Below are 24,738 nucleotides of genomic sequence, written 5' to 3'. Positions count from 1 at the left end.
TAATACACAAGGTACACCTAGGTGTGGCGCTGCAGACAGACACGCAGACGGAATCACCTGACACTCTAAACCATAAAAGAAGAAAGAAGTGGAATTTTGGACATCAAGACAACAAATATCAGTAGAGGGTTAGGATGTCAACTGGGGTTAGCCATGCCAGTCTACGTGGCAGCGACATGATTTCTGTAAAACAGCGGCGTCGGCTGTCTACACGGAAACGACAAGCCATCGTATTCAGACGATGACCCTGTGGGAGTTGTTTTCAAAGAAGGAAAGAATTTCAGGGCACCAAGAACGCTGATCCCGTGTGGATGAGAGGCTAAAACCACAAAATACTTTGCCCTTTGACCTGAAAATGTGGATAGACTTCCTGCCTTCCTGTTGCTTCACCCCGATGTTGGCGTAGATGTCGCACAGTCACAAGTTCACTGTTGTCTGTTGCCTTCAACAGCACTGCGTGCAATTAATGGGATTTTCTCCTCCCCCAATCATTTTTCCATTTTAGTTTCATGTCACTCACTCGGTTTCCGTTAATCTCTTAAGGGAAACTGTCACTGACCAATTTTCTCCATCTCTGTCATCCACTTGCTTTCCCTCATTCTGGTAATCGTCCTTCAGCTCACATCTCTCTCCGCACTGAATTGCCCATTTGTCTTGTGCTCGGGTTGCGCTGACCCAAATAATAATGGACAGCCTCTCCAAAGTATGTTTCACGATTCAATCCCCAGATTTTTCACACTGAAGTAAGAAGAAAAACTTTACTTTTAATTTACAGTAGACTACATCTACAAAGAAAGCCAACGACAATCTTCAGTCGTGTGCAATCTAACACGAGTATACTCATCTTACCATGCAGTTTGGGTGTAGACAAAAAAGTGTTTTAACTTTGATTCATGTGGACTTACCCAATTCATGTACAGTGGAACCGTGGTTAGCATCATTCATTGGTTCCAGAAGGTCCGACTGTAACTGAAACACATTTTTCTCATTTCTTTTCTATGCCGCTTGTCCTCACAAGGTTTGTGACGTATGCTGGAGCCTACCCTATGCCAGCTGACTTTGGGGCGAGGGGCACGATACACCCTGGACTGGTGGCCAGCCAATGGCCGGGCACATAATGTATAGACAAACAACCCAAACCCAGAATATTACAGATCTTCAGACCAGTGTCCAACATGGTGGCCTAGTGACTATAACGAATACAGTCCAGTACATCCAATCCCTTCCATGAAGCCACAAAATGTGGTTTTAGCTTTAACATGCGGCAAACAATTCTAAATACATCTAAATCATGTATGGGGTATTTTATGGGTTTTTACCATGGCGGCCCCACTCATCTCTCATCTCCGTGGCCAGGCTGCGTGCGTCTTCACAGTCCAGAGCCCCACCCCCCACGTTGCCGGAGGAGCGACGCAACTACAGCACCCCTGTTGCAGCCATTCAAACCTTTGAAAACTCCTCTTTCAAACGGTCACTGACGCATTCCATGACGACGCTTAAAAAGTGAAGCAATGAATCATGAAATGGGCTCATTCATTTGAATGACCTTGTAATGAACATGAATGGACAAACAATCGTTTACACTCACATTCACACCTGTGGACAGTCTATAGTCTCCATTTCAGCATATTTGGTCTGTTTCGCAGGTCTTCTATTCTTTTGGTAAATATCTCCACACTATGATTGTTCCATTTTTTGCTCTGTCGTAATCAGTCACTCCTCTTTTGAAATAATTTTACAGCAATTTCTCACTTCTCTTTTCCATCAGGAGCTGGGACATCAGCATGGCAACCGAGAGCATTGCCGAGCTCCGCGATTGGCTCTTCCTGTTCCTCCTGTGCCTCACCTTATTGGCCGAGGTGCTGGAACTGGCGGCGGCTGCAATTGTCTTGGAGACAGGCGAGGGAGATGAAGGAATACTTTGTCCCTTAGTCTGCCGGTGTGATGAAGGTTTTGTCTACTGCAATGACCGTGGACTCAGTCTGATTCCCCCTCTGCCGTTGACGGCCGCCATCCTCTACCTGCAGAGCAATCGGCTGACAAATGCTGGCCTGCCTCAGTCGCTGGAGCACAGCACCTCTATACGAGTGATTTACCTGTACGCCAATCAGTTAGATGAATTCCCCATCCACCTCCCACCTTCATTACGGGAGCTTCATTTACAGGATAATAATATACGAACATTACCACGATCATCTCTTGCCAAGTTGCCGCTACTTGAGCGCTTACACTTGGATGATAATTCAATATCAACAGTGAGCATCCAGGAGCGGGCTTTTTCTGGGACTCCACGGCTCCGCCTGCTGTTTCTTTCTCGGAACCACCTGTCAAGCATCCCCGCAGGCTTGCCGGCATCCTTAGAGGAGCTACGATTGGACGACAACAGAATCAACACCATCCCCACGCATGCCTTCCGAGGGCTGTCCTCCTTGCGACGCCTGGTCCTGGATGGGAATCTGTTAGCCAACACACGCATTGCAGATGACACCTTTTCCCGCCTCGCCAATCTGACAGAGCTGTCGCTAGTGAGAAACGCCCTGCAATCCCCACCAATCAACCTGCCATCAGCTCATCTTATCCGGCTTCATTTGCAGGATAACGGGATGACCCACGTACCAAGAGGATCATTGGATGGCATGCGCCGTCTGCAGAAGCTCGATCTATCCGGAAACAATCTGACCAGTCTTCCTCGAGGGCTTCTTAAGGACGCCGATAGTCTTGAATTGTTGCTGCTGAAAGGAAATCCCTGGTACTGTGGTTGCAACCTTCGCTGGCTCCACGTTTGGCTGCACAGCTGGGGGGCTGCAGTGACAGTCAGGGGTTTGACCTGCCAGGGGCCTGAGGTGGTGAAAGGCCAGTCCCTTAAAGACCTTACCTATCTGATGGAACAGTGTGAAGGACCACCAGCTGGTCCAATCACTGGAGTTGGGACGAATCCATCAGAAAAGGATGGAGGAGGGGAAGATAGCGTTGGAGGGGAGGGGCAAGCTGTGGTTTCAGATCCCCACGGCAGCACCGCCAGTAACTCTTTGCTGGTCCCCACACAGGGTTCCCTTTTTACGCTGCGAGCCAAACGACCAGGCCCAGTCATGGCTCTGCCTGCAGGGGGAGAAAGTCGACCATCTGGAGAGGCCCTGGAGTTGACGGTAAAAGCGCTCTCTTCAGACAGTGTGCTGGTCAGCTGGTTGTGTCCACAGCCCACACCCTCATTCCGTTTGTCCTGGCTGAGGTTGGGATCCAGCGCGGCACTCGGCTCAATAACAGAAACTCTTGTTCCCGGAGAGAGGAGGCAGTATCATCTCACCCAGCTCACACCACGCTCGCATTATCTCATATGCTTGCTGCCATTACGACAGGAGACCTTTCTGGGCTCCAGCATGGGGACATCTCGGGTAGGCAGCTTTGAATCAAACAATAAAGACTCCGCCCCAGCCTGTGCTCAAATAGAGACCGGGGAGGCCATGGTGAACTCCAGAGGAGAGGGGTTAGATAAGGACACACAAGACTCTGAGCTATCAGCGCTGCCCCTGGCGGGCATAATTGGGGGCGCCACAGCATTGGTAAGTCTTCTGCTTATCTTTGGTATTTTCTGCTGGTATGGACAAAGAACAAGTTACAAGTCGGGGGACTCCAATTCGTACAACAGAGGTCGGGGAGGAAAGCATTACGATGACTATGTGGAATCTGGCACCAAAAAAGATAATTCCATTTTGGAAATCCGAGCCCCTCCTTCAGGGTTCCAGATGACAGCCATGGCCCATCAACCCTTGCAGCCCAAACTGGAGGACGTCACCTACATCCACACCATTTTCCCTTCTTCAGCCTCTTCTTCCCAAGCTAACGGGACATACCGCACCAACCACAGAGTCGGCAGCCTCAACGGCACCATCATCAGCCAAAGCAGCCGCCACCACGTCACCTACGGCACCAACCGTGGCTACAGAGAGGGCGGCATCCCCGACATAGACTACGCCTACACGTGATGACAGGGGTTCAATCCCCAAGCCGTGAATGCCTGCCGCCATGTCTATGGCGTCAACACCTGTGACCCGTGGCCATTTTGTCCTTGGTTTCCAAAGTACCCTTTGTGCCTCAGATGGTTCAAGTCTGATATGTTTGCTAAGTAGAAGAGACTGTTGATTGGACAATGCTATACTGTATTCTACTACTGCAGTACAGTATACTTGTGTCAGTGCTACTCATCAGTGGATACATTTTTCTCCTTTGGCTCTCTCTGTGTCTTTCAAAACTGCTGTTCTTAATCACAGTAACCTATTGGAGGTTGGTGTAGTAGGCTTAGCCCATGTAGAAGGAGATACATTTCTAATAGCAAGGAAGGGCAAGTCATGTGTAGAGATAGCGTGTGCTCTTTGACGTGTAGATGAAGGGAAGACACATGCAGAAATTGACGCTTGTTATAATTCGCAGATGACAACCAATCGTGGCTGACATGAAGATACGTGTTCTAATCCCCACCCCCGCTTGCGCTCCCTCTTCCTCCGGATTACTTCACCCAATTTAATTGTTCTTCCTTCCTGCCTCTTTGTTTTTAGCAGAGGCGCTTTCATTTCTCTCATGTCTTTTCGTGGCGCCGCCGTGAGTAGAGGACGACTTTGTTCTCGCCAAAAGGAGCTGACAGCAGTGATAACAGCTCTGACAAAGACATGAGACACAAACCGCCACATGGGGAGACTAATGAGTGGGGCGGGGGAGGGGGGCGATGGATAGATATTTGGACGGAGAGAGCAAACATGAAAGTAAAGATACAGTCAAGCTGTTTTGGGAATGAGACCGAAAGAGTTGCACCGGTTTATTGCAGAGTAGGACGATTAGGTGGATGCCAAGGCTTGGAACACCTCAGGGTGTCACGGTACGCCATTATCACGGTTTGGTACATGTCACCACGCTATACGTACTCCCAACGCAATCGCTTCAACTGGGTCCTACACATGTGCAGAACGCGTCTACATCCGGTCGGCCTATTTTTCTGCATGTTAGGCGTGTGTAATATACCCCCCCCCCCATTTTCCCAAAGCGCTAGCTATTAAGCTAGATAGAAATTTGAGAAATGACAACATGACAGATTTTTTTTTCTTCTATCATATCCATGGTGCAAGTGGACAATTTATAGGTCCTCTTTTCTTTCTTGCATCAATTACTTTACAATTTTTTGCAAAAGCATTTGCTCTGAAGATATGTTTGAATGGATGCCATTTCTCTGGCTCAATCTTGGTTGGTTCCGCTGAAATATAACTCCATTTATTTCTGTGTGTTAACCAGATACGACCTTTACGTTGGTGCTACGTGTGCAGTATTTCAACAAGAGTCACTCTTAAATTAACCAGCCAATATGTTACATATATGAAGTATGATTTGGACTTTTTATGGTCATACATTTCAAAAATAAGAACTCCTACATCGCGTGACGTCGCAGAAGCGCTGTTATAAAAATTTGCTCAAAGAAGAAGTGACTTAATCCTCTGCACCGATTGCGTTCTGGGTACAGATTGCGTGGTTTTCAATCTCCAGCTCCTTCTTGGTACTAGCGCCCCCAGGGACAAAGAAGCAGCCAAGTCTTAATATTTCTCATTCATCTAATCGTCCTCCGAAGTCAGAAATGATAGGAAACCGGTCTTAATATATCACCCTCAATTATCTGGAAGAGGATGCTAAGAAAACAACTCATCATTTCTTTGTGGAACTGAATGATGAACAGCAAAATGGAGGGCATCTTTTGACAAGGACTGCTCTAGTGGATGATGGTCTAATTGCCAGACAAAGGGCAAGGTATCATACACATCATCACATACGCCAGGACAGACGTCACTAAAGTCCTCGTTTTAGTCATCCGGCCAGTTGAACAATGAGTCCGTCTCATGGTTAGATCCAAGAAAAGCAATGCTGCTGTGCTTCATTGCTGCTGGTTAGTTTGGCTAAGAGACCGGCAGCAGTATCGGGGACACACTGACAAGAAAAACATGAATTTGTGAAAAACACTTCCCATATTAAACATTTATTCGAATCATTGATTCTCCTTTTTGACTGGTAGATGTTTTTTTTTTCTTTTCAGTGTGGTCCACGTGCCGGCAGGTTTTAGCAAACTGATTTCTTCTGAGACATTTGAGAAAAGTGTTCCCACTCAAAAAAATGCAATGAAAAAGCTTGAAAATTGGAGAAAATGCATGAATCCAAATGAAATTGTGAGTGATGAAAAAAAGTTTTTAAACAGGAATCGAATGTTGACCTGACGTCCAGTTTCAGTAGGAGATGTTTTGTAACGGGGACAAGAGCCTGACCGCGACACTGTGCACTCGGACGTACACGGCAAGGCAGCAGGGAGGACACCAGCCGCTTTCCAAATGTCCTCGCTGACCACGACACCCTATTCATCTTGGCACAGCTACACTGTGTGTTGTTGGGCTTTTTAAGCTCTGTTTAACGGCACCGAGGCTACCTTTCACTCTGTAGAAAACCTTGTTCCTTCCAAAATAAAAATAAGAACAATTATGTCACCCTCAGATGTGATGATGCCAACGCTCTCCATGTATAAAAATTGTTACTGCTCTGTTGTCTTTTTACTACATGAATGAATAAAGACTTCTCAGAAGAGACTGATCTTTGTGTGTATGTAGCGTGAGGGAGGAGTGTCATTACAAGAATAGATTATTAGCGTGAAGAGGACCTCATTAAATCACACACACTCAATGGCTACATCAGCAGCATTTGAAAGAAACCGCAAAAAGGGAAAAGCATACAAATCCTTGTCTTGATGCGGAGACATTTACGTGTCAAAGCACACATGAATGTTGCAAGTGTTTGTTTGTTGAGATGTGTTTGCACTCGCAAGTGAACGCTAATGCTCGCCTATCGCACGGATCAATGTATCTCAGTCGTATCACGAGCGAGCGCATCTCCATCTAAGTGGTTGCGATACCAGCGTGTCTGGATGAACTCTGCCGGTGGATGGAGCTTCAAAGTCATTTAGCCCAAGGAGACTAACACGTCTTTCTTTCCTGTGCCTTCTAGGGATAGAAAAACAGGTCAAAGAGGCCGCTACGTCACGGGACACACCGATCCCACCTGTCCATCATGTGAGCTGCATATGAAGCACATTCTTCTTATTATTCTTATCTTATTGTTACGCCCAAGAATGGCTCCCGATGCCCCAGGCCACTAGCGTACTCTTTGACATTCATTCAGCTCCCAAGTTCCTCCTGAGCAGGTACTCTATACCAGGGATGTCCAGACTGAGGCCTGAGGGCCATTTTAGTCAGTAACTCTTTTTCGATTGGCACATTCTAAAAGTATAGATACAGCAAACATGAAAAATCTGTAGTCATTTTAGAAGAATAAAGTCAAAATATGAGGGGAAAAAAGTTTTACGAGATTAACATCAAATACTACTATGTCTAAGTACTACCACACTTATTACTAACCACTGTGTACATGCAATACTATGTCTAAGTACTACCACACTTATTACTAACCAACTAAAAGTTGTTCTAATTTTCAGCAATATTTCTCTCAGCATGCATACTATATATACATACAGTATATACGTATATGCAGCGTACAGTATACCAACATGTTACAAAATATCCAAGTGGAATGTATGTGGCCCTCAGTGGAAAAAGTTTGGACACCCCTGCTGTCTCCACAACCAGGCCTCAACATCAAATTGAGAATGGCTAACATTTGTAAAATTTGATTTATCATACTGGAAATTGTTTTCATTGAATTGTGCGAGCCGAGTAGTACAAGCAGCAGTACTGCTGAATGCATCATAAGGAGTAAAAAGGTCCCAGCATGTGGGGGGGCGGCCGCAATGGTGGGAGGAACGCCGTCTGTTGACTTTTGTGAGCTGACGGGTGTTTAGCATTCTGCTGGATTCAGCACAGATGCTCGTCTACCCCGCCCCAGATGGCGGAGGCCAAAACAGATTGCGAGGATGCGCCGCCGTCGTTAATGATGCTGGAGGCGCCGGCAAAGACAAAAACACCCGCCGTGCACCTCCGGCATGGACAATGTTCCGCAAGGTGCAGCAGCTCTGCTTTTCAGCTGATCTTTTGTTTGCTTTGGAGTTAATGGACCATGAAGGCAGACGTGGATTTCTACGCTGGCCCTGCAGTAGGCCATGGCGGCAGGAACACGCTGTCGAACCGTTTTGTTTGAAAAACAAAGGCATATGTTTTTTTACAGACGGATCGCCACATACAGATGGCACTAGCCGTTCCAAACTTAGGACATCATTTCCAACGTTTCTCATGTGTTAGTCTGGAACATTTTTGCTGTTTTCACAGTTTTTGCAATATTGCAAGACTATTTGCTAAGCCTGTTCTAAATAATTGTACGTTACACTGAACTTCAGATTTAAATCTGCCTTACAAATATAAGATATAATAAAACAGAATATCCTCCAAATCCTCAATCTTAATACACTACCTGAAAACCAGCTCAATATTTATTCCTTTACAGTCGTACATATTTTTGATAGTCGCTTTACTACATTGTGGAAAAATGTACGACTTTACATTCAAACTCTGCTGCCCCAAACTAGTCCATAACCCTAGCCCTAACCCATTAGAAAGTGAAAACATCAATACTTGTCACAATACTTGTAATTCAGATTAATTTTTAACCGTTTCATTCATTTCACATACTTAATCATATGTTTCTGAGCTGTATTTGGATGTTACCCAGGCTACATACAAGCTGTACACTGGCTACTCTAAAATACACTCATGCCAGACCCGAGTGTGCTAAGCCAATTAATCAAATTCTATTTCAGCTCCTTTAGCAAAACTTTAACTTGGGCAAAAGAATAAGTCCAACTTGCTTAAAGGTGGATTTGTCTTTTTACTGATGATAGGTAAAACTAACCACAAAACAGCGCTGACTTACTGATTCATATATTTAGAAAAATGTGATAGAGTGAGGCCGCTTTATTTGAAGCGGGTAACACATAACCTGATAATACGCAAATTTAATAAGGCTATTATGACATTAGTACAATGGTATATGCTTATTTGCATGAATAAGCCTTAATAAGGAATTTGAAAAATAATGTATTTAGTTATCAACATGAATTGGATATTAACTAACAATTGCGCTCAGGTATGGCTAATAACAAATCCTGCTATCAGCCACTAATTAACAGTTAACAATCTGAATCTAAGTCGCTATGACAACCCAGCATCTGTGCTAAGATGTTGTGAAATGAAGGCAATCTTCCTTTCCAGGGGTGACAAGGAGGTAGCACACGATCGATAGCGCATCTTTTCTTGATTCTATATGCATTCTGTTGGGCGGGGGTCCCGATGCGGAGGTTGGCATGAGTGTCATCCCGGAGAGCACTTCTGTTGTGCTCTTCACCACAATGGCCCGACATCATGATAAAGATATTTCATTGTTGCAGTCCATTATCTGGTGTCAGGCCTTTCAGCTAAGTGACGGCCGCATTAGAGCCAACTCCTCAGAGATTCAAGTACTTATCTTTATTCTTTCACAGACAAATGGGTTCCCGGCTGTGGTTTGTGGTCTTCGGTGAAGGTAAAAGTAACCTTAAATGTTCATTTTTTCATTTCATGTATTTATACCGTATGCATTATGCATGTAACGCGTAAAAGAGGGGTGTCGCAAGATTAAAACTGAACAAAGATAAATGCAACTGTTAATTCACATGCACACCATTATGTAAGACTTATTAACGTGTTTTAACGTGAACATGCGTTAGTGTTAACTTCCAAAGTGTCACTTCCATTTACAGTGAAAGAAAAAAGTTGGATGCAGCTGTTAACTGCCATGTCCACCATGATCTAAGACTACTACAGCAATTTAAGGTGAACATCCAAATGTTAACTCCCATGTCCACCATGATCTAAGACTACTACAGCAATTTAGGGTGAACATCCAAGTGTTAACTCTTACGTCCACCATGATCTAAGACTACTACAGCAATTTAAGGTGAACATCCAAGTGTTAACTCTTACGTCCACCATGATCTAAGACTACTACAGTGTTTTAAGGTGAACATCCAAATGTTAACTCCCATGTCCACCATGATCTAAGACTACTACAGCATTTTAAGGTGAACATCAATGTGTTGACTCTCACGTCCACCATGATCTTAAGACTACTACAGCGTTTTAAGGTGAACATCCAAGTGTTAACTCCCACGTCCACCATGAATGTAAGCTACACAGCATCCCACTTCACTTCCATGCATTTTCTAGTGTATCAGCGTGTATACCGTCCTGACATTAACTGTGTTAATTAATAATAAGTTCCAGATGTTGTCTTCTGCTTTGTTGTATTAGTATTATTATTTCATATTTTGGGTATTGTACAAATGTATGTTCATGTACAGTATTATATCTGTGTATATTAATGGTGTTATTTCATATATATCAGACCTTCAGCATATATATCGGATATCAGCCGATACATCGGATATCGTTTTTTTCTCAGTCCCAGATATCGGTATCGGCATCTGCCCCAGAAATTAGGCCAGGCTCTAATATTACCACTTTGGCAAAGTGTGACTGTGGCCAGCAGGTGTGCGTGAAAAGTCTTCCCCCCCCTGATTTATTTTACTCTGAAGGGCTGTCTGCTGAGGCTCAAAATGACACCCGGAGTTGAAGACTTGAGTTGCCGCAGCACAGCTTAAACAATGAGACCAGACGCATTACGAGGCTCCATAAAGCCGACAGCAGCTGCAGACGTGTGATAATTCTCTCTAGGTGGGGTTTTATACACTGTCATTTACGAGATTATTAAATAACTATTGATTATAGCTGCTTTCAATACTGCAGCTGAGCTTCGAGAATAAACTGGTGAGTTGTACTTGAATACGTTGGTGTGCAGTGACTTCACCTTCCTCCCTGTGAAGGCACTGAACCATCTTTGGGTGTTTGCATACATTACGCTCCTTTAGCAAAAGGCCAATGTACTCCTCGTCATGTACGTATTACTCTTAATGTATGCATTCCAAAAACATGTGGGCTTTCACATTAAACACTTGAAACAGTACTTTCCACACAAGATCACTTTCCCTTGCTGCTTTGAGCACAAATTTGACGACAACTAAAGGCATTATGGCAAAATGAAGCCAGTGTGACTAAAAGAGTCTAGGGTGAATACAGAGGGACGTGACTTGATGCAATGCCCACTCCAACTAAGTGATACTACCGCATCTGCAGTGTATTGAAAGAGCACACATATACAATACTAGTGCTGCTAATGCTACTTACATCCATTCGCATCTTCAGTCATGCTAAGCTAGGAGCCAGCGGGGGCTGAAGCCAGTCGCAAGCCGGCTAGTAGCTACAAGCTGTGGTGTGGCCAGGCGTCACTACACCAGTAAGGTAGTTCTTGGGCGTAACAGTGTTCATTCATTCATTTTCTATCGCTTATCCTCACAAGGGTTGCGGGGCTGCTGGAGCCTATCCCACCTGTCTTGGGGCGAGAGGCGGGGTCCACCCTGGACTGGTGGCCTACCAATCCCAGGGCACATATAGACAAACAACCATTTCCCACCCACATTCATACCTATGGACAATTGGGAGTGGCCAATGAAGTTAACATGTTTTTGGAATGGGGGTGCAAACCAGAGTACCCGGAGAAAAGCCACGCATGCACGGGGAGAACATGCAAACTCCACACAGAGATGGCCGAGGGGGAATTGAACTCGGGTCTGTGAGGCCTGCATGCTTACTACTCGGTCGCCGTGCAGCCCGCGTAACAATGGTGATAAGAATAATAATAACAATGTGCTTCATATGCAGCTTACATGATAGACATGGAGCCTTGGTGGCTTTGTGGAGCTTTTTTTCAGAAGGCTTTATGGTGGAATAGGTGCATCCGTCCCATTACGCGCATTAATCAGCTGCCTCTTTGTATGCGTTTTTATATATTTGAATGCACAGACGTGAGAAAGATGTGTGTGCTCATGTTTCACGTAAGGATTGTGATTGATGGCCAAAATGAAAAGTGCACTTTTCCTATAAGTGACGGGCTGTCATCAATTAATCAAAGGATTTATGGCTGATTCTCACCGATCCAGGAGACTGCTACCGATGCATCCCCATCTCTGTCTTGCCAAAGCAGACATACAGAAGCATTGGTTTCTAGTTAACGACACTAGCACATAACCAAAGTAAAGGGAAAAACAATATTCAACAAACACCAACTCACTTTCAAATATGTACCATTAATCCCCCTCACTGCCAGCGTCTGAATTGATTTAAAAAGTCAAAGTGGGGAAAGTGGACAGAACCACGAGAAACAACAAACGAGATGGATAAACAAGCGCACCTGTTCGCCTGTGAGCGACAGGGGACTGATGTTCCCCAAGGAGCCATGGCGCTGGAAAACAAACAACCGATTCATTCTCTCTGCAACGACACAGTGAGCTACCTTGCAGCTATGAAGTGATCCAGCAACAACAAAACATTAAGCTGTGGTCTGCCATCCTCTGAAGCGATAGCTGGAGAGGACATCACAGGAATAAACAAGGCAGTGGGATAGACACAAAAAGGACCAAGAACAAAACAAGATGGCCTCCTGGGATTATACTGACACCGGCTGCATGAACCAGTGTGGTGCCACGGTGAGATGTAAAACAATGTGAGCAAAACAGTTACAGGAAATTAGCTCAATATTCCTTCATTAACAACATTAAGTCTCGACAAAATAAAATCGCCCCTTAAAGGAAATGCTCGCTTTCTTGATGTTCTAACAATACGTCCCTAGAGCCTGTTTATAGTACCAAACGTGAGAAAACTCTTATCATCTCACCGCACCAATGACACACTGCTAAGCAAGGTATGGCAACTTTATTTCTAGAACATAAGGTGCACAAGGTACGTTAAAGTGATTTATAGAAAACATATACAAGGAAGGGCGCTTAAGTCAGCTGACTGATGTTTTATTTCACCCATCAGCACCACACATCATGTCTGACACTGACATTCAGTGAGAAATGGATTCAAATGACTATTTTTTTCCCACGATGTGCTTTCATCTCCTTCCCACATGAGCATTCTGTGAGGAGAGAAGATTTGGGGGGGGGGGGGGGGGGCGCTGCAGGCGGCATATCAGTACTTTCAGACTTCTCAGCCTTCCTTCATGCTCGGCTTACGACCTGACTCTGCAGGGAGCCACTCTCGGCTGGGCTCCCACTTTAGTACTTTTAGTGAAGGTGGCAAAATATGGCTTCTCTCATGTGCTGACACTTAGCAGACCGGACACAGACCGGAGCCAAACAGGGGAAGACATGAAAACCGCCTAGAGTTGTAGACTAACGTGGCGATCGATTGGAGGGGTGGGGAGGCTTTTAACGAGAGAGGGGTGTGTGAAAAATAATTAGCAAGAAGGAGATTTTCTGCAAACACCTGTGCACAGATATACCGTGATGACAGCCTGAGGCCATGGCCATCACCTCATGTTGCAACATGATAATGCACAGCCCCATATCTGTACACAATTCCTGGAAACTGAAAACATTGTTACTCCTACTTTAATATTACTATCCCAAAATGTTTTGCCCCAGCCTACCGATTGACACCGCAATTAATTAATCAGCATCGGTATCAGCATTCACGATTGTTTTCAATCATGAAAAAAACACATGATTCCGCTGCAATCACAATTGGCAAAAATGTAATCAAACTAAATATCAATGTTTTACAAGCGATAAACATGTACCACGTTGTTTAATAGAGAAAATGAAAAACCCCAAAGACTGGCGGCAGTGATGTTTGACTGTGGATGATGTGAACATGCCAAGTTAGGTTTGAATGTTTATGTTTGGTTGTCAGAAGCAGAAAAGTAGCAAAAAAGCAGTAAAAATAAGACACTGAGCATCAGCCTCCATATGCGGCCAGGTGGATAGACTGTTAGCGGGAAGCGGTGTAAGTGTGTGTGCACGGGTGTGGTGTCATGTGTATGTGCGTGTGTGTCACGCCATGGAGCCGCTCCATCCCACTATCCCTCTACTCCTGGAAGGTTGTCAAGGCTTTGGCAACAGGGAAAAGAGTCATCCACCACATTGGATTTGCCTGTGGTGGACCACAAGCTGGTAGGGACACCCCGTATAACATCTCTTATAAGTACATGTACTAGTTGATTCATCAATCTGTTTATCAAAAGCAAGCTCAGACTGCAGGGCTCGATGTGGACAATAGCGATAAGAGGATAAGAGGATAAGTGGATAAACACCTCCCATAAAGAGTCATGTCATTTCCTCAGCTCTGATAATACAGCCGGTTGTCTTCCCATTTCACACCAACGGCAGATAGATGGCAATTACAAGATGTTCATTGTGTGTAATATTTCTGGTTTTCCTGCACGCTCGCTACATGTGTGCATAATTACATGCTCAATTACATGGCGGCCTTGTCTTCAATGAGGACAAGTGATAAGACAACAGCCGATGATCTGCTGGCAGAAGGGGGAAAGAAAGGGTTAAAAAGGTTAAAAAGCCAACCTGTGCACCAGGTTAACACTGCTGCACCAGGACTTGATGCATCGAGCTAAACGAATGACTGAATGCAGGTAATGTGGTCCATGGCCCACAACATGCAGTACGCAGCTCTTGTCAGTATGTGGTGGTGTTACCCGGGCACCGCGACTTCAACCATCAAACTGAGGTGTTGCGGTACTTGAGACAGTTAAGCCGCAGCTCGGCATGGAAGTGCCACAGGTAAGCTAATTATACCCGAGGCCATGCCTCGCATGCATCACGGCGGTACAAAACAAAGCCCCGTGTTAGAGCGCAGGTTGATGACAGCGGCGGCTCTGATGGGCCAAGTGCTGATGATCAAGCCAACTCCTTTTCTCCTTTACTCCCTCCCGATTCGCTCCATCTCCCACATCGGCCCAATCAGGCTAATGAGGCCAGCGCTTCCTCCTTCCCTTCCGTGCTCCTGAAAGTGCCGATTGATTGGAGGGGTGGAAAGGCTTTTAACGAGGGAGGGGTGAGTGAAAAATAATTAGCAGGAAGGAGATTTTCTGCAAACTCCAACAGTTTGGATTTTCTGTGTTTTTTTCCCATGTATTTACTGATGCGGACAACATTAGGGATTAACTCTCCAAGGGTACGTTAACTTCTCAATGTCAGGGTGTAAATCTGTCTCAAGCTGTAAACCCACGCGATGATGCCTTAATGGAGGGGGCGGGGGGTGAGGGGGGAAACACAAACACCGGTGACGCACAAAACAGCATGAAGCATCATGCTGTTCAATCCATCTTCCCTGACACAAACGGCACCGCAGCATTCCGCAGATACTCGGGGCACTGAACCTTGAAAGCTCCAAATTTTCAGCATGGTGAGGACGTTAACGGCGTCGCCCGGATGACCACTAAAGTGGTGTTTCTGACAGTCGCGGGATGATTAACTTGGACAGATCTGGACTGGAAAAAGTGGAGCAGCCATGCTGTCCACATTTCTACGGAGGCTAATCCATGCGGCTGCAGCGGCCTGAGAAGCCGACACGAGAAGACAGAGTGGAGGCAGCGTGACTCCAGTTCTGTGAAGTGAAGTGATGAGGACACGAGCATCCAGATTCAAAATAGGATGGGACAGGGCGAAGCAGCAAACGTGAAACTACAACCTTTGATAACTAGACTATGTTGTTAAGAAAAAATGGGTTCATGTCATCAGAGGAAATGCAACAGTAAGTAAGTGCACTGACACAAGTTCTGACGTAGCCAAAGAGGTTAATAAACACAATTAGTGAAAGCCTGTCTCCATGGTGACAGCCTCCTCCAGAAATACTGACCGAATTTCACTTGTAGGACTCCATAAATATCGACACCATGGAAGGAAAGAATCATGTAACGGTATTCGCCATGGAGGTCAGACACTCCTGGACTCTCTGAACGCGACAACCGCAATGTATACCACTGGCATCTTCCAGACTTTCTCATGTATTCCAGTGGGAGTACAATTATAGCGTTAATGCCCTAATAAGAGGGAATATTGATTAAAAAAAAAAACCTTTGACAATAAAAACATCATCATCAAACTGCAAAAATATAGAAAAAAACTGTGTCTATAATATTAAAAATACACACACACACATACACACAATAAAGCCAAAACTGCCACAAAAGCATCAAATCCTGTATCCAACTGTCCATCAAGTCATTGCATTATGAAATATTATCTGGGAGAAGTATATTGAATAATTCATTTATTTGTTTTTTCATTTCTTTATTTATTGAATTCAATTGAATGACTAGAATTATATTCATCCGCTAAGTAATGGTAATGCTGTCAATGTATTTGATGGTATATATGATATTTATGTACATATATTATGATGTAAATAAATCAATGAAGTAGCTGGGCTACGCAAAAGTGCTTGTCTGGAATAGCAAACTTGCTGTGACATGTTGCATCTTGTAACAGGAGCCCGTCCTAAGAGGAGCTGACAGGAGCTCCGGGGTAGATGTACGCTGACTGCAGCGCACAGATAGACTGAGCGGGCCCCGTTGGGACCACAGCCACACCAACAGTCACTTCTCTGGGCTTTCCATCATCTCATCTCAAACCCGGCTTACTATAGGATGGCCACATGGATCACGACATGCCGCTCGCCATTAAACGTCCTGATAAGTGACTGGATGATAACGTGGCGGATCTGAGGATGACATTTCCGACTTGGGAATCTACGTATGCTGAAAAGGAAAAGTGCACTGTCTTCAGAGCTGATCCCTGATGCAGTCCCACCTCCAGCACATCTTCCCCCTGTCTTCCAGTCCTCATACATGTCCTGCACCACTTGAACATACTTCTCTGTCACTCCAGACGTCCTCATGCATTAGCACAGTTCCCCTCTAGGCACCCTGTCCTAGGCTTTCTCCAGATCTACAAAGACACAATGCAGCTCCGTCTGACCTTCTCTGTACTTCTATGAACATTCTTAAAGCAAATACTGCATCTGTAGTACTCTTTGTTGGCATGAAACCATACTGCTGCTCATTTCTGCCCTTAGTCCAGCTTCAACAATTCTTTCCCATAACTTATCGTATCTTCATTGTATCTCTTGAAAATGTAAGGCCAGCATTTCATGTCATATAGCCAACCGCAGGGCTGCAGCCAGGAATTCTGGCGCAAACCAACTCACCACCGTGCCAATAATCAGCATCACCATCAAAATGCTCAAGAGCTATCCTCAAAATAAACTCTGAACATCAAAAATGAGCTGCTCCTTCTGTTTGACACTAATATTAGGAGTCCAGAAGCACTGCATATTTTTCAAAGAGCAATTTTATTTTTAAACATGTTATTTATTTCAGCCCCCTCTCGCTTAAAAGAACTTTGATTGTAATATCTAACGCTCCCTCTGGTGCTGCAGCAGAGGCATACCTGCCTGAAATAGAGAACACCTCCAGTGACATTATGAAAACAACGCTTTTGTCATGACCCGTAAAGTACTGCAGATGCACTCTGAACGGTATACACATATTCGTTACACACGTTTGATGACTTTTTTAAACAATACTTCTTTTAGCCAGCCAAGCTTAGCCCATCCACAGTAAGGCAGGGGAGGAATTCCATTCAGTGGAAAATTAGGCTGGCTTTTTTTTATTACCCCTATGATCCAAATTAAAAGTATCTTCATACCCCAGCCGTGCTGGAGACACTGTGGTTCTTCAAATGCACTTCATGCACACATCTGGGAGTTGTGAGAAGGTGAAATCACTTTGGGAAAAAGTTGGCCAAGGTACCAGGATACGACATCCACATGCCGTGTGTTATTTTGATGACAGGACAAGTTGCTTCAGTAGCTGGTGGGCTAAGGTAAGCCATCACCAGGAAGAGATGTAGACTGGAACGATGGCTGGACATTAGAAAAGAAAAACGGATAATGGAGAGCCTGACTCGCTTATTACTCTGGAGGAGAGACCTGTCGGAAAAAAGATGGTTGAAATGGACAGCTAATGCAGAAAGCATTTATAGGATGGCCACTATTTCCAGACTCAGGTTTTGTTAATTTACTCATTTTAACAAGAAAGCTTCGATTATTTGTCTACGGCATTGTTATTCCTGTCCTTGTGTGCTCTGAAAGGGTCATCCGTGAAATAAAACACATCACTATTCTGATTATTTTGATGTCACTGGCAATTTCCCGACACGTCCTTTTGTCCCTTTTTGTTCCATTCGGAGAGTCACCCTGCCGCCTTTCTGAAGGTAACATCACAGTACATTTAGCACAATCCTTCATCCTCTCATCTGCACGCTCTTTCTCCACGTCTTATCAGGGAGGACCTTAGCTTCATCTACACACACAAACACACACTCGCCATCGCTCTCATCCTGTCCAGCACCCGCGGCCCAGAAGAAAAAAAACTACTGGTGACTAATCTTGTATCTATCAGCCGTTACCTTATCTACCACCTGCAGAGAACAGCTCACTCATCCAACCGTTAACATTCACACAATGCCGTCTTGCACGTTGGTATCACACACTCGCCACAAGCATGTGCAGATGTGCATTAAGGCTGTCATCACGACTCTGTCGGCAGTCACCATCATGATGAAGAAATGCAGAGCTCTAAAGACATATTTTTACCACTTCCTAGTGTACCGCTTCTTTTAAGAGGGCTTTTTACATTTTAATAGTCTAGCCTGAAAGATTCATCAGACTTTGCAACTACAAAAAAGGACAAAGCGAACAGTTTAGTCTTTAAATCGTGTTTGTTAAAAGTTATTAAACTTTAATCCTATGCAAATGGTGTCACAATAAATGGTATTTAATGACACACTCAAACTGGCACAAAGTCAGTTCTGGAATGCAAATAAGGAATTAAGTGTGTGTGAGATTTTAAAATGAAAAAAAAATAGCTCGTTATAGCTATGCAAATTTGCATTTAATCAAGTTGAAAAAAGTTTTTAGATGCCATATTCTCTCTCACACACACACACACACATTCGTGTACACAATCCTGGAGAAGTCATCACTCCATGGACGTTTCATTGTGCAATCCATCTTAATCAGCCAGCCCATCAGAGACAATATATCCTTCCCTCCATCTCCCCTCCCTTCTTCGGACGGAGTGATTGAGGGGTGTAAAGAGGAGGATGTTTCAGCCCACCGTCTCCTCCCCTTCGTGTTATACTTCCACCCCCTCCGGCTCGCCCCACCTTCCACCACCCGCCTCCATGCCGGGACAGCTCTTAAGTGCTTGTGGGTTTTTATGTTGGTAGTGTTTTATGGCCGTGGGCAGAAGCCAGGGGCAGTTAAATGTAGAAGCAACGAGGGAGGGGGCGTGCCAAGAGGAGGAGAATGAGGCGGAGTGGGAAATTACTGTAAATCCAATCTTTATCAAGAGCGACGCAAACAACACGCAACACCCCACTTACCTGATCAATCAGGATGGTCCTGAGGAACGCAGGACCATTTTTTTATTTTCATCATCCACAATCCCAAACTGATGAGGCATACAAGTGCACTGCATGGTATTTATTTTTGTGGTTTTGAAATTGTGACTTTTTTTGATACCATGGTATACCTTGAAACCAGTAACCAGCCCATGCCACTTGTTGCTATGCAGAATTCATAAGGAACCGGCATCACTAGTAGAAGAAAAAAATACATCCACTAAGTCTTCAAGTATACAAATATTTGTCTTCAAGTCCAAGATGCTAGATGTTTCATCTCGTGAGATGTTGTGACAGCCCTATTGATGATAGTGATCATAGTCTTTGCCATTTAGTGACAAACCTCTGGACATCCTTTCCTCCTGCGACCTGTGCTATGTCTTAGGTCTTATATAATCTCTTCAATAATCTGGAATATAAACTGGAAATATGCACTCTAAATGACCATCACTGCTGCAAATACAGACATGTATTTGTTTGCACATAAACTGAAAGAAACTGGACGATATGTTGATGTCAATCGTTGTTTTCCAATGCAGCATTCAAGTGTGCACTTGCTAGCTTCTTTTTCTGCATCATAAAGTGCACCTGATTATGAAGTGCAGTCTCAATGACGGGGTCTATTTTCCTGTACTTAACACATACAGTACATTCGGAAAGTATTCTCAGCGCTTCATTGTTTCCACATTCGTTTTTTGGACCTCAGTGCACACATAAGGAATACCAGATTAGAAGTCAATGTGTCGGTTTTTGAGAAACTTAAAGGCTTTCAAGTGCACCTTATGCCGCCTAGTGTGTGATGTTGTACACACACTGTCGTGCACACAGTTTTTGTGTGTCCGCAGGTCATGAAGGCCCCACGCTACCTTATGCTGCTCTACCAGTCATCTAGTCCGGCGTATAATTGGCCACAGCTGACTTGAGGAGAATGTTTTGCCGCCTGCCTCAGGCAAAATGATGCAATCACAAAACACACAGCAACAGTAGCATCCTCGTGTCAAAAAGTGCCAAGCGCTGGTTAAACTGCTTCCTGACGCTGGAGCTGAAACAGTAGACAAACAACTTTTTGCTGTAAAAACTAACCCACAGCACTTTTCATAATTGCTCTCTTGTCCGCAACTGTCTGCTCTGCGTCTCATTTGAATGTCTCTAAGCGACCTGGCTCAAAGCCTCTTTAGTCAGTCACTTTTGTCAGCGAGGGAAAAGGTTGGCTTCTCAGTCAACAAAGAGCACAAAGACTGTCAGCAGGTCAGCAAATTAGTCAGAGGAAAAGACGGTTCGGATGCCAAAGCCCAAACAAACCTCAGAGGGTGCCGCTATACCTGTCGGTTGCCATGGCAATGTAGTGCGTGATTTAAATATTGGCCTGGCTTTTATCTTATTCTCTACACTCCCCCTCTTCTTGTTTTTTCATCGGGCGCTGAATTGAATGTCTGACAGTCACCATGCTCTTGCCAGGACACTTTACTGGTGCCTCTTGTCGTTTCCATGCTACTTTTTCCGCTGAAGCACTTTTCAAGTGGCACTACGGACACAGATGATGCATACAAACACATAATAGATGTATGCAAACACGCACATTAGCATTGACAAGATCCACACATCTGGATGCTGGCACCTGCTGACAGTCAGCTGCCAATGGACATCTATCATTTTCCGCTACAGTCCCATCATCAAGCATCGTTTAGGGATGCTGGCCCGCCTTTCCCCTCCCTTGAGGCGCTCGGTGCCAAGACTCAGATGCTGTTTCTCCAAAATGCGCACAAATCCATGTCATGAGCAGGCTTTTACTGCCGCCTAGTGGTTCGTTCAGGAGTTTATGTGACCTTACATCTTTCATTCCAGTGGTTCTCATAATACTGTATGTCCCTGTTGTATTGTGTATTACTAATGCTCATTAGTAGTACTCTTCTGAAACATTTTGAAATATAAAAATACATATAGGGGCTGCAAGGCGCACGAGTAGTTAGCGTGCAGGCCTCACAGCTAGGAGACACGAGTTAAATTCCACCCTCGGCCATCTCTGTGTGGAGTTTGCATGTTCTTCCCGTGCATGCGTGGCTTTTCTCTGGGTACTCCGCTCCCTGGGCTGTCAAAAATGGCATGTTATGGGCGATAATTAATTAATTTAATAATTGGGTTTAAATAATTTGCATAATTTACGCTCATGTCAAGCCACACCTCTCTGGCAGACGAAAGGAGAGTGTAGTGTCCCCACACCGTCACAGAATAAACACACGTTTATAACTTTATTCTGACCCAAACTCATCAACAGCAGTGCAATTCCAACATCGAATTTGTATCGCCTACTCACTAACACCTGTCCAGTCCTCAGAACCACACTTCCGCCTTGTCATTAGACCACTGCAAGATGCATTCACTGACATAAGGCATGTACCGTGTGGTCTAAATAAACAGAAAGACAAAGACAACCAATATGTGGATATTTTTATCACTCACTAATTTATTTGCCCTCCATGGACCCCCATAACACAATTTTTCCAGAAGGGGAAAGAAAACAACAGGAGTACTTGGAGTATGTTTGAGTTGTAGTAGCTGTGATGTTGCTGTGATATATTTGTTCAACTTTATATCGGCAGAGTAAAATAGCCTAAATCAAAAAATTATGAGTATAAATTATAAGTATTAACATGTCTGCTTTTTTCTTAGCATTGTGGCTTTTTGCTGTATTTTTCCAATTTTTCAAATGTTAATAATGACAATATATGAGTTGGGGGCCATAAATGCACCCCCCCCCCCCATTAGAACACCCCTGTAAGACACAATGTTTACATACCTGCATTGACAATGGCATCTACCTCCAGCACGGTGATGTTGCCGCTGTAGATGGAAATCTTCCCGTCAAGCTTTTCATTTCTGGGATAATGACTCCCTTCAGGGCCAGCAGACACTAAAAAATTCAAAATACCACAATGCCATCAGTAAGAAGTTGGGCTGTCACAACATCCCCCAAGATGAAAATGTGAAAAAAGTGTCTGGGGCACTGGGCCTGCGATGATAATAAATTGATTAATCACACAATAAATGAAAATGAACTGGATCATTTTGCTGGCCTCAATATATGGCCATGTGCATGTGTGTCTTTTTTCCTCGTCTCAGAAGGGCAGGAGGAGGGCTCACTCTGCATTGCTTTCAGCACCTTGGTGCGTTTATTCCATAGAACAACGGCATAAATGGAGTGACCCCTTTTATCAGTCATACAGTCTCTGTGGGTGGAGGCGGGGTCACTAGCATACTCACATAGTGAAGAAGAGTGTAGCCTTGTGAGGAGCAATGTGAGGTAAAGTAGTGGAAATTACTGTACATGAGTAGATTGTAATATATTGTCTTTTTTTAATTCTACTTTTCTTATAATATCTCATACACAATGACATCAGGTGACTGACCTCCAGCGTGACTCCAAGCTGGGATGTCGTCCAGGCGGACGCCGTCAGTCCTGTAGTGCTGGCGCCTGACCTCCGCAGGCTGAGACAGCAAGAAGTCTGGGGGAAACAGTGGAATAAATAGACCGGATTTAACGTGGATTTGAACGCATCAGTGTGCAGGGGAACACGACAAAAACAATACAATTAAATTTATGCAATGTTTGCATTGTATATTTTCATGTGGTGACATCTACTAACTTATGTTCAATAAACAAACTATACTTAGCTGGGAGAATGATCTTTTTGCTTCCTTGTCAAAGGAAATTAAAATTTGCTTGCAATTACCATTTGAATATTTCTCTCAGAATCCAAACAACATTTGAAGGAAAACATAGTTTGCCTTTTCTTTGAATTTTGAAAGGGGCAACAGTCCAAAAAGCAGTGGCTTTGAAAAGGAGCAAAGAAGAATTTGAGAGGAGGAGAAGAATAACCACTTCAAGTCATGTGAAGAGAGCAGGAGGACCAAAGGTAACCTTTTTAATGAAAAGTTGTCTTTTGTTTTTGGCTTGTGCTTACATGATTTTTACACTGAGGGCAGCTGAGAATGTTAAAGGATTGCAACGGCCCCAAGTGAAACCATAAAGCAGGTAAAAATCAACAAGTTAATACCCTCTCCAGTCCAATTAATGACACACACTGCAAGTTGTGTGCATGAGTGCACTATTGGCGGGTCATGTTCAAACGCTGACTGACATGAGCATTGAAACAATGCCGTCTCACCCTTGATCTCCTTCCAGTCTCCGGCGGTGGAGTTCAGGTCAACTTTCACGGCTGCCATCGTCCCGGTGTGCAGAGCCCCCACCAAGGTGGTAGCAGTGATAGCGCCCGGCCTCCTTCTCGTCCCCGGGATCGAGGAGGAACAATTCCTCAGGGCAGACCTCCAGCGGACTGAGTTCGCTGTAAAGGTCGCAGGTGTAATATGGCCGCGAATTGGACTTGTTGCTGGTTTGGCCTGGACTTGCACCTGGACACTTGCAGTCGTTAAAATGTGCTTGAACTTGACGCCGCTGGACAGATGGGATAAGTACACTGGTGGGATTCTGATGCATGGAAATCGGCTTGTTATTGGTATCGCCATCGTGCTGAGTGACGGGGTGTTTATCTCTCCACAGAGGTTTTTTGTCAAATACACGAGTAGCAGACTTGGAGTTCCTCTTTGGCTAGCGTACGTGAACGCTTCCTGTGCAGTCCTTGTTTTGGTTGTGTAGAATGTACCATTGTGTTTATATGGGGTGGGGAGATTCGGTCGGAGAGAACAATTGCGGAGAAACTGTCGTGTCAAGTGTTAGAATGTATCGAATGACATCACTATAAACTGTCAATTTGTTATTTTATCTGAAATGTTTCTTTTTTTGTCCAAATTCAAACTCCAAATCCCGCTTCCTGCAACATCGAATGGAAGCGGCCAGCTATGACAAGCTGGTGATACCTTTAAAGACTGTAGGAAATTTGATGACATTTCACAAGCTGCAATTTTACGAGAAGTAAGTCAAAATATTAATAGAACATTGTGATATTGTAATGAGATAAAATTTCAAAATTTTACCACATAAACTTTAACAGTGTAATTGTCATAATAGTGTTTAAACTATAATGGGAATATAATGTGAGGATAAGCGGTAGACAATGAATGAATGAATGAATGAATAATGTAATTTTCATAGCATGAAAGAGGGAAAATGAAAGACAAAACGTGCTACTTTTTAAAGTCATAATGTTATGAGAAACAAACAAAACTATGAATAAAGTTGATATTTTTGGAAAATTAGCCATACAGAAAAGCTATAATATTATGGGAATACAGTCAAATGAAAATATTAATCACAATATTACGAGAAGAAAATGTATGACATACAACAGATAAAGTTTTAATCTTTGGAAAATTTGGTTGGGGAAAAAGTTACA

At 44.2% G+C, this 24,738-nt stretch overlaps 2 protein-coding genes across 11 annotated transcripts in view; one reads left to right on the top strand and one right to left on the bottom strand.

Annotated features, from left to right (window-relative positions):
• The window catches only part of flrt1b (fibronectin leucine rich transmembrane protein 1b), a 31,673-nt gene extending 24,984 nt beyond the window's left edge, over nt 1-6,689 (top strand). For all 7 annotated transcript variants that reach the window (XM_058063986.2, XM_058063984.2, XM_078788096.1 and 4 more), the window contains one exon: nt 1,769-6,689. In XM_058063986.2, coding sequence (XP_057919969.2) covers nt 1,785-3,983 — 2,199 coding nt within the window. In that variant the 5' untranslated portion in view covers nt 1,769-1,784 and the 3' untranslated portion in view covers nt 3,984-6,689. The remainder of the gene's footprint in view (nt 1-1,768) is intronic.
• The window catches only part of macrod1 (mono-ADP ribosylhydrolase 1), a 72,445-nt gene extending 48,410 nt beyond the window's left edge, over nt 1-24,035 (bottom strand). For 2 of the 4 annotated variants that reach the window (XM_078788100.1, XM_078788101.1), the window contains exons 1-3: nt 23,554-24,034; nt 22,795-22,890; nt 22,185-22,298 (exon numbers count right to left, since the gene is read on the bottom strand). In XM_078788100.1, the coding sequence (XP_078644226.1) occupies nt 22,185-22,298; nt 22,795-22,890; nt 23,554-23,911 (568 nt within the window). In that variant the 5' untranslated portion in view covers nt 23,912-24,034. Of the gene's footprint in view, nt 1-22,184; nt 22,299-22,794; nt 22,891-23,553 lie in introns of all 4 variants that reach the window. The other 2 variants (XM_058063998.2, XM_058063995.2) reach the window with 2 other exon arrangements.
• Between the last annotated feature and the right edge of the window lie 703 nt (nt 24,036-24,738).

The sequence above is a fragment of the Doryrhamphus excisus genome, linkage group LG22 (genome assembly GCF_037039965.1).
Source record: "Doryrhamphus excisus strain RoL-2023G ecotype Guam linkage group LG22, RoL_Dexc_Guam_v1.1, whole genome shotgun sequence".
NCBI classification, from domain to species: Eukaryota; Metazoa; Chordata; class Actinopteri; order Syngnathiformes; family Syngnathidae; genus Doryrhamphus; species Doryrhamphus excisus.
This window is presented reverse-complemented; position numbering and strand designations above follow the sequence as displayed.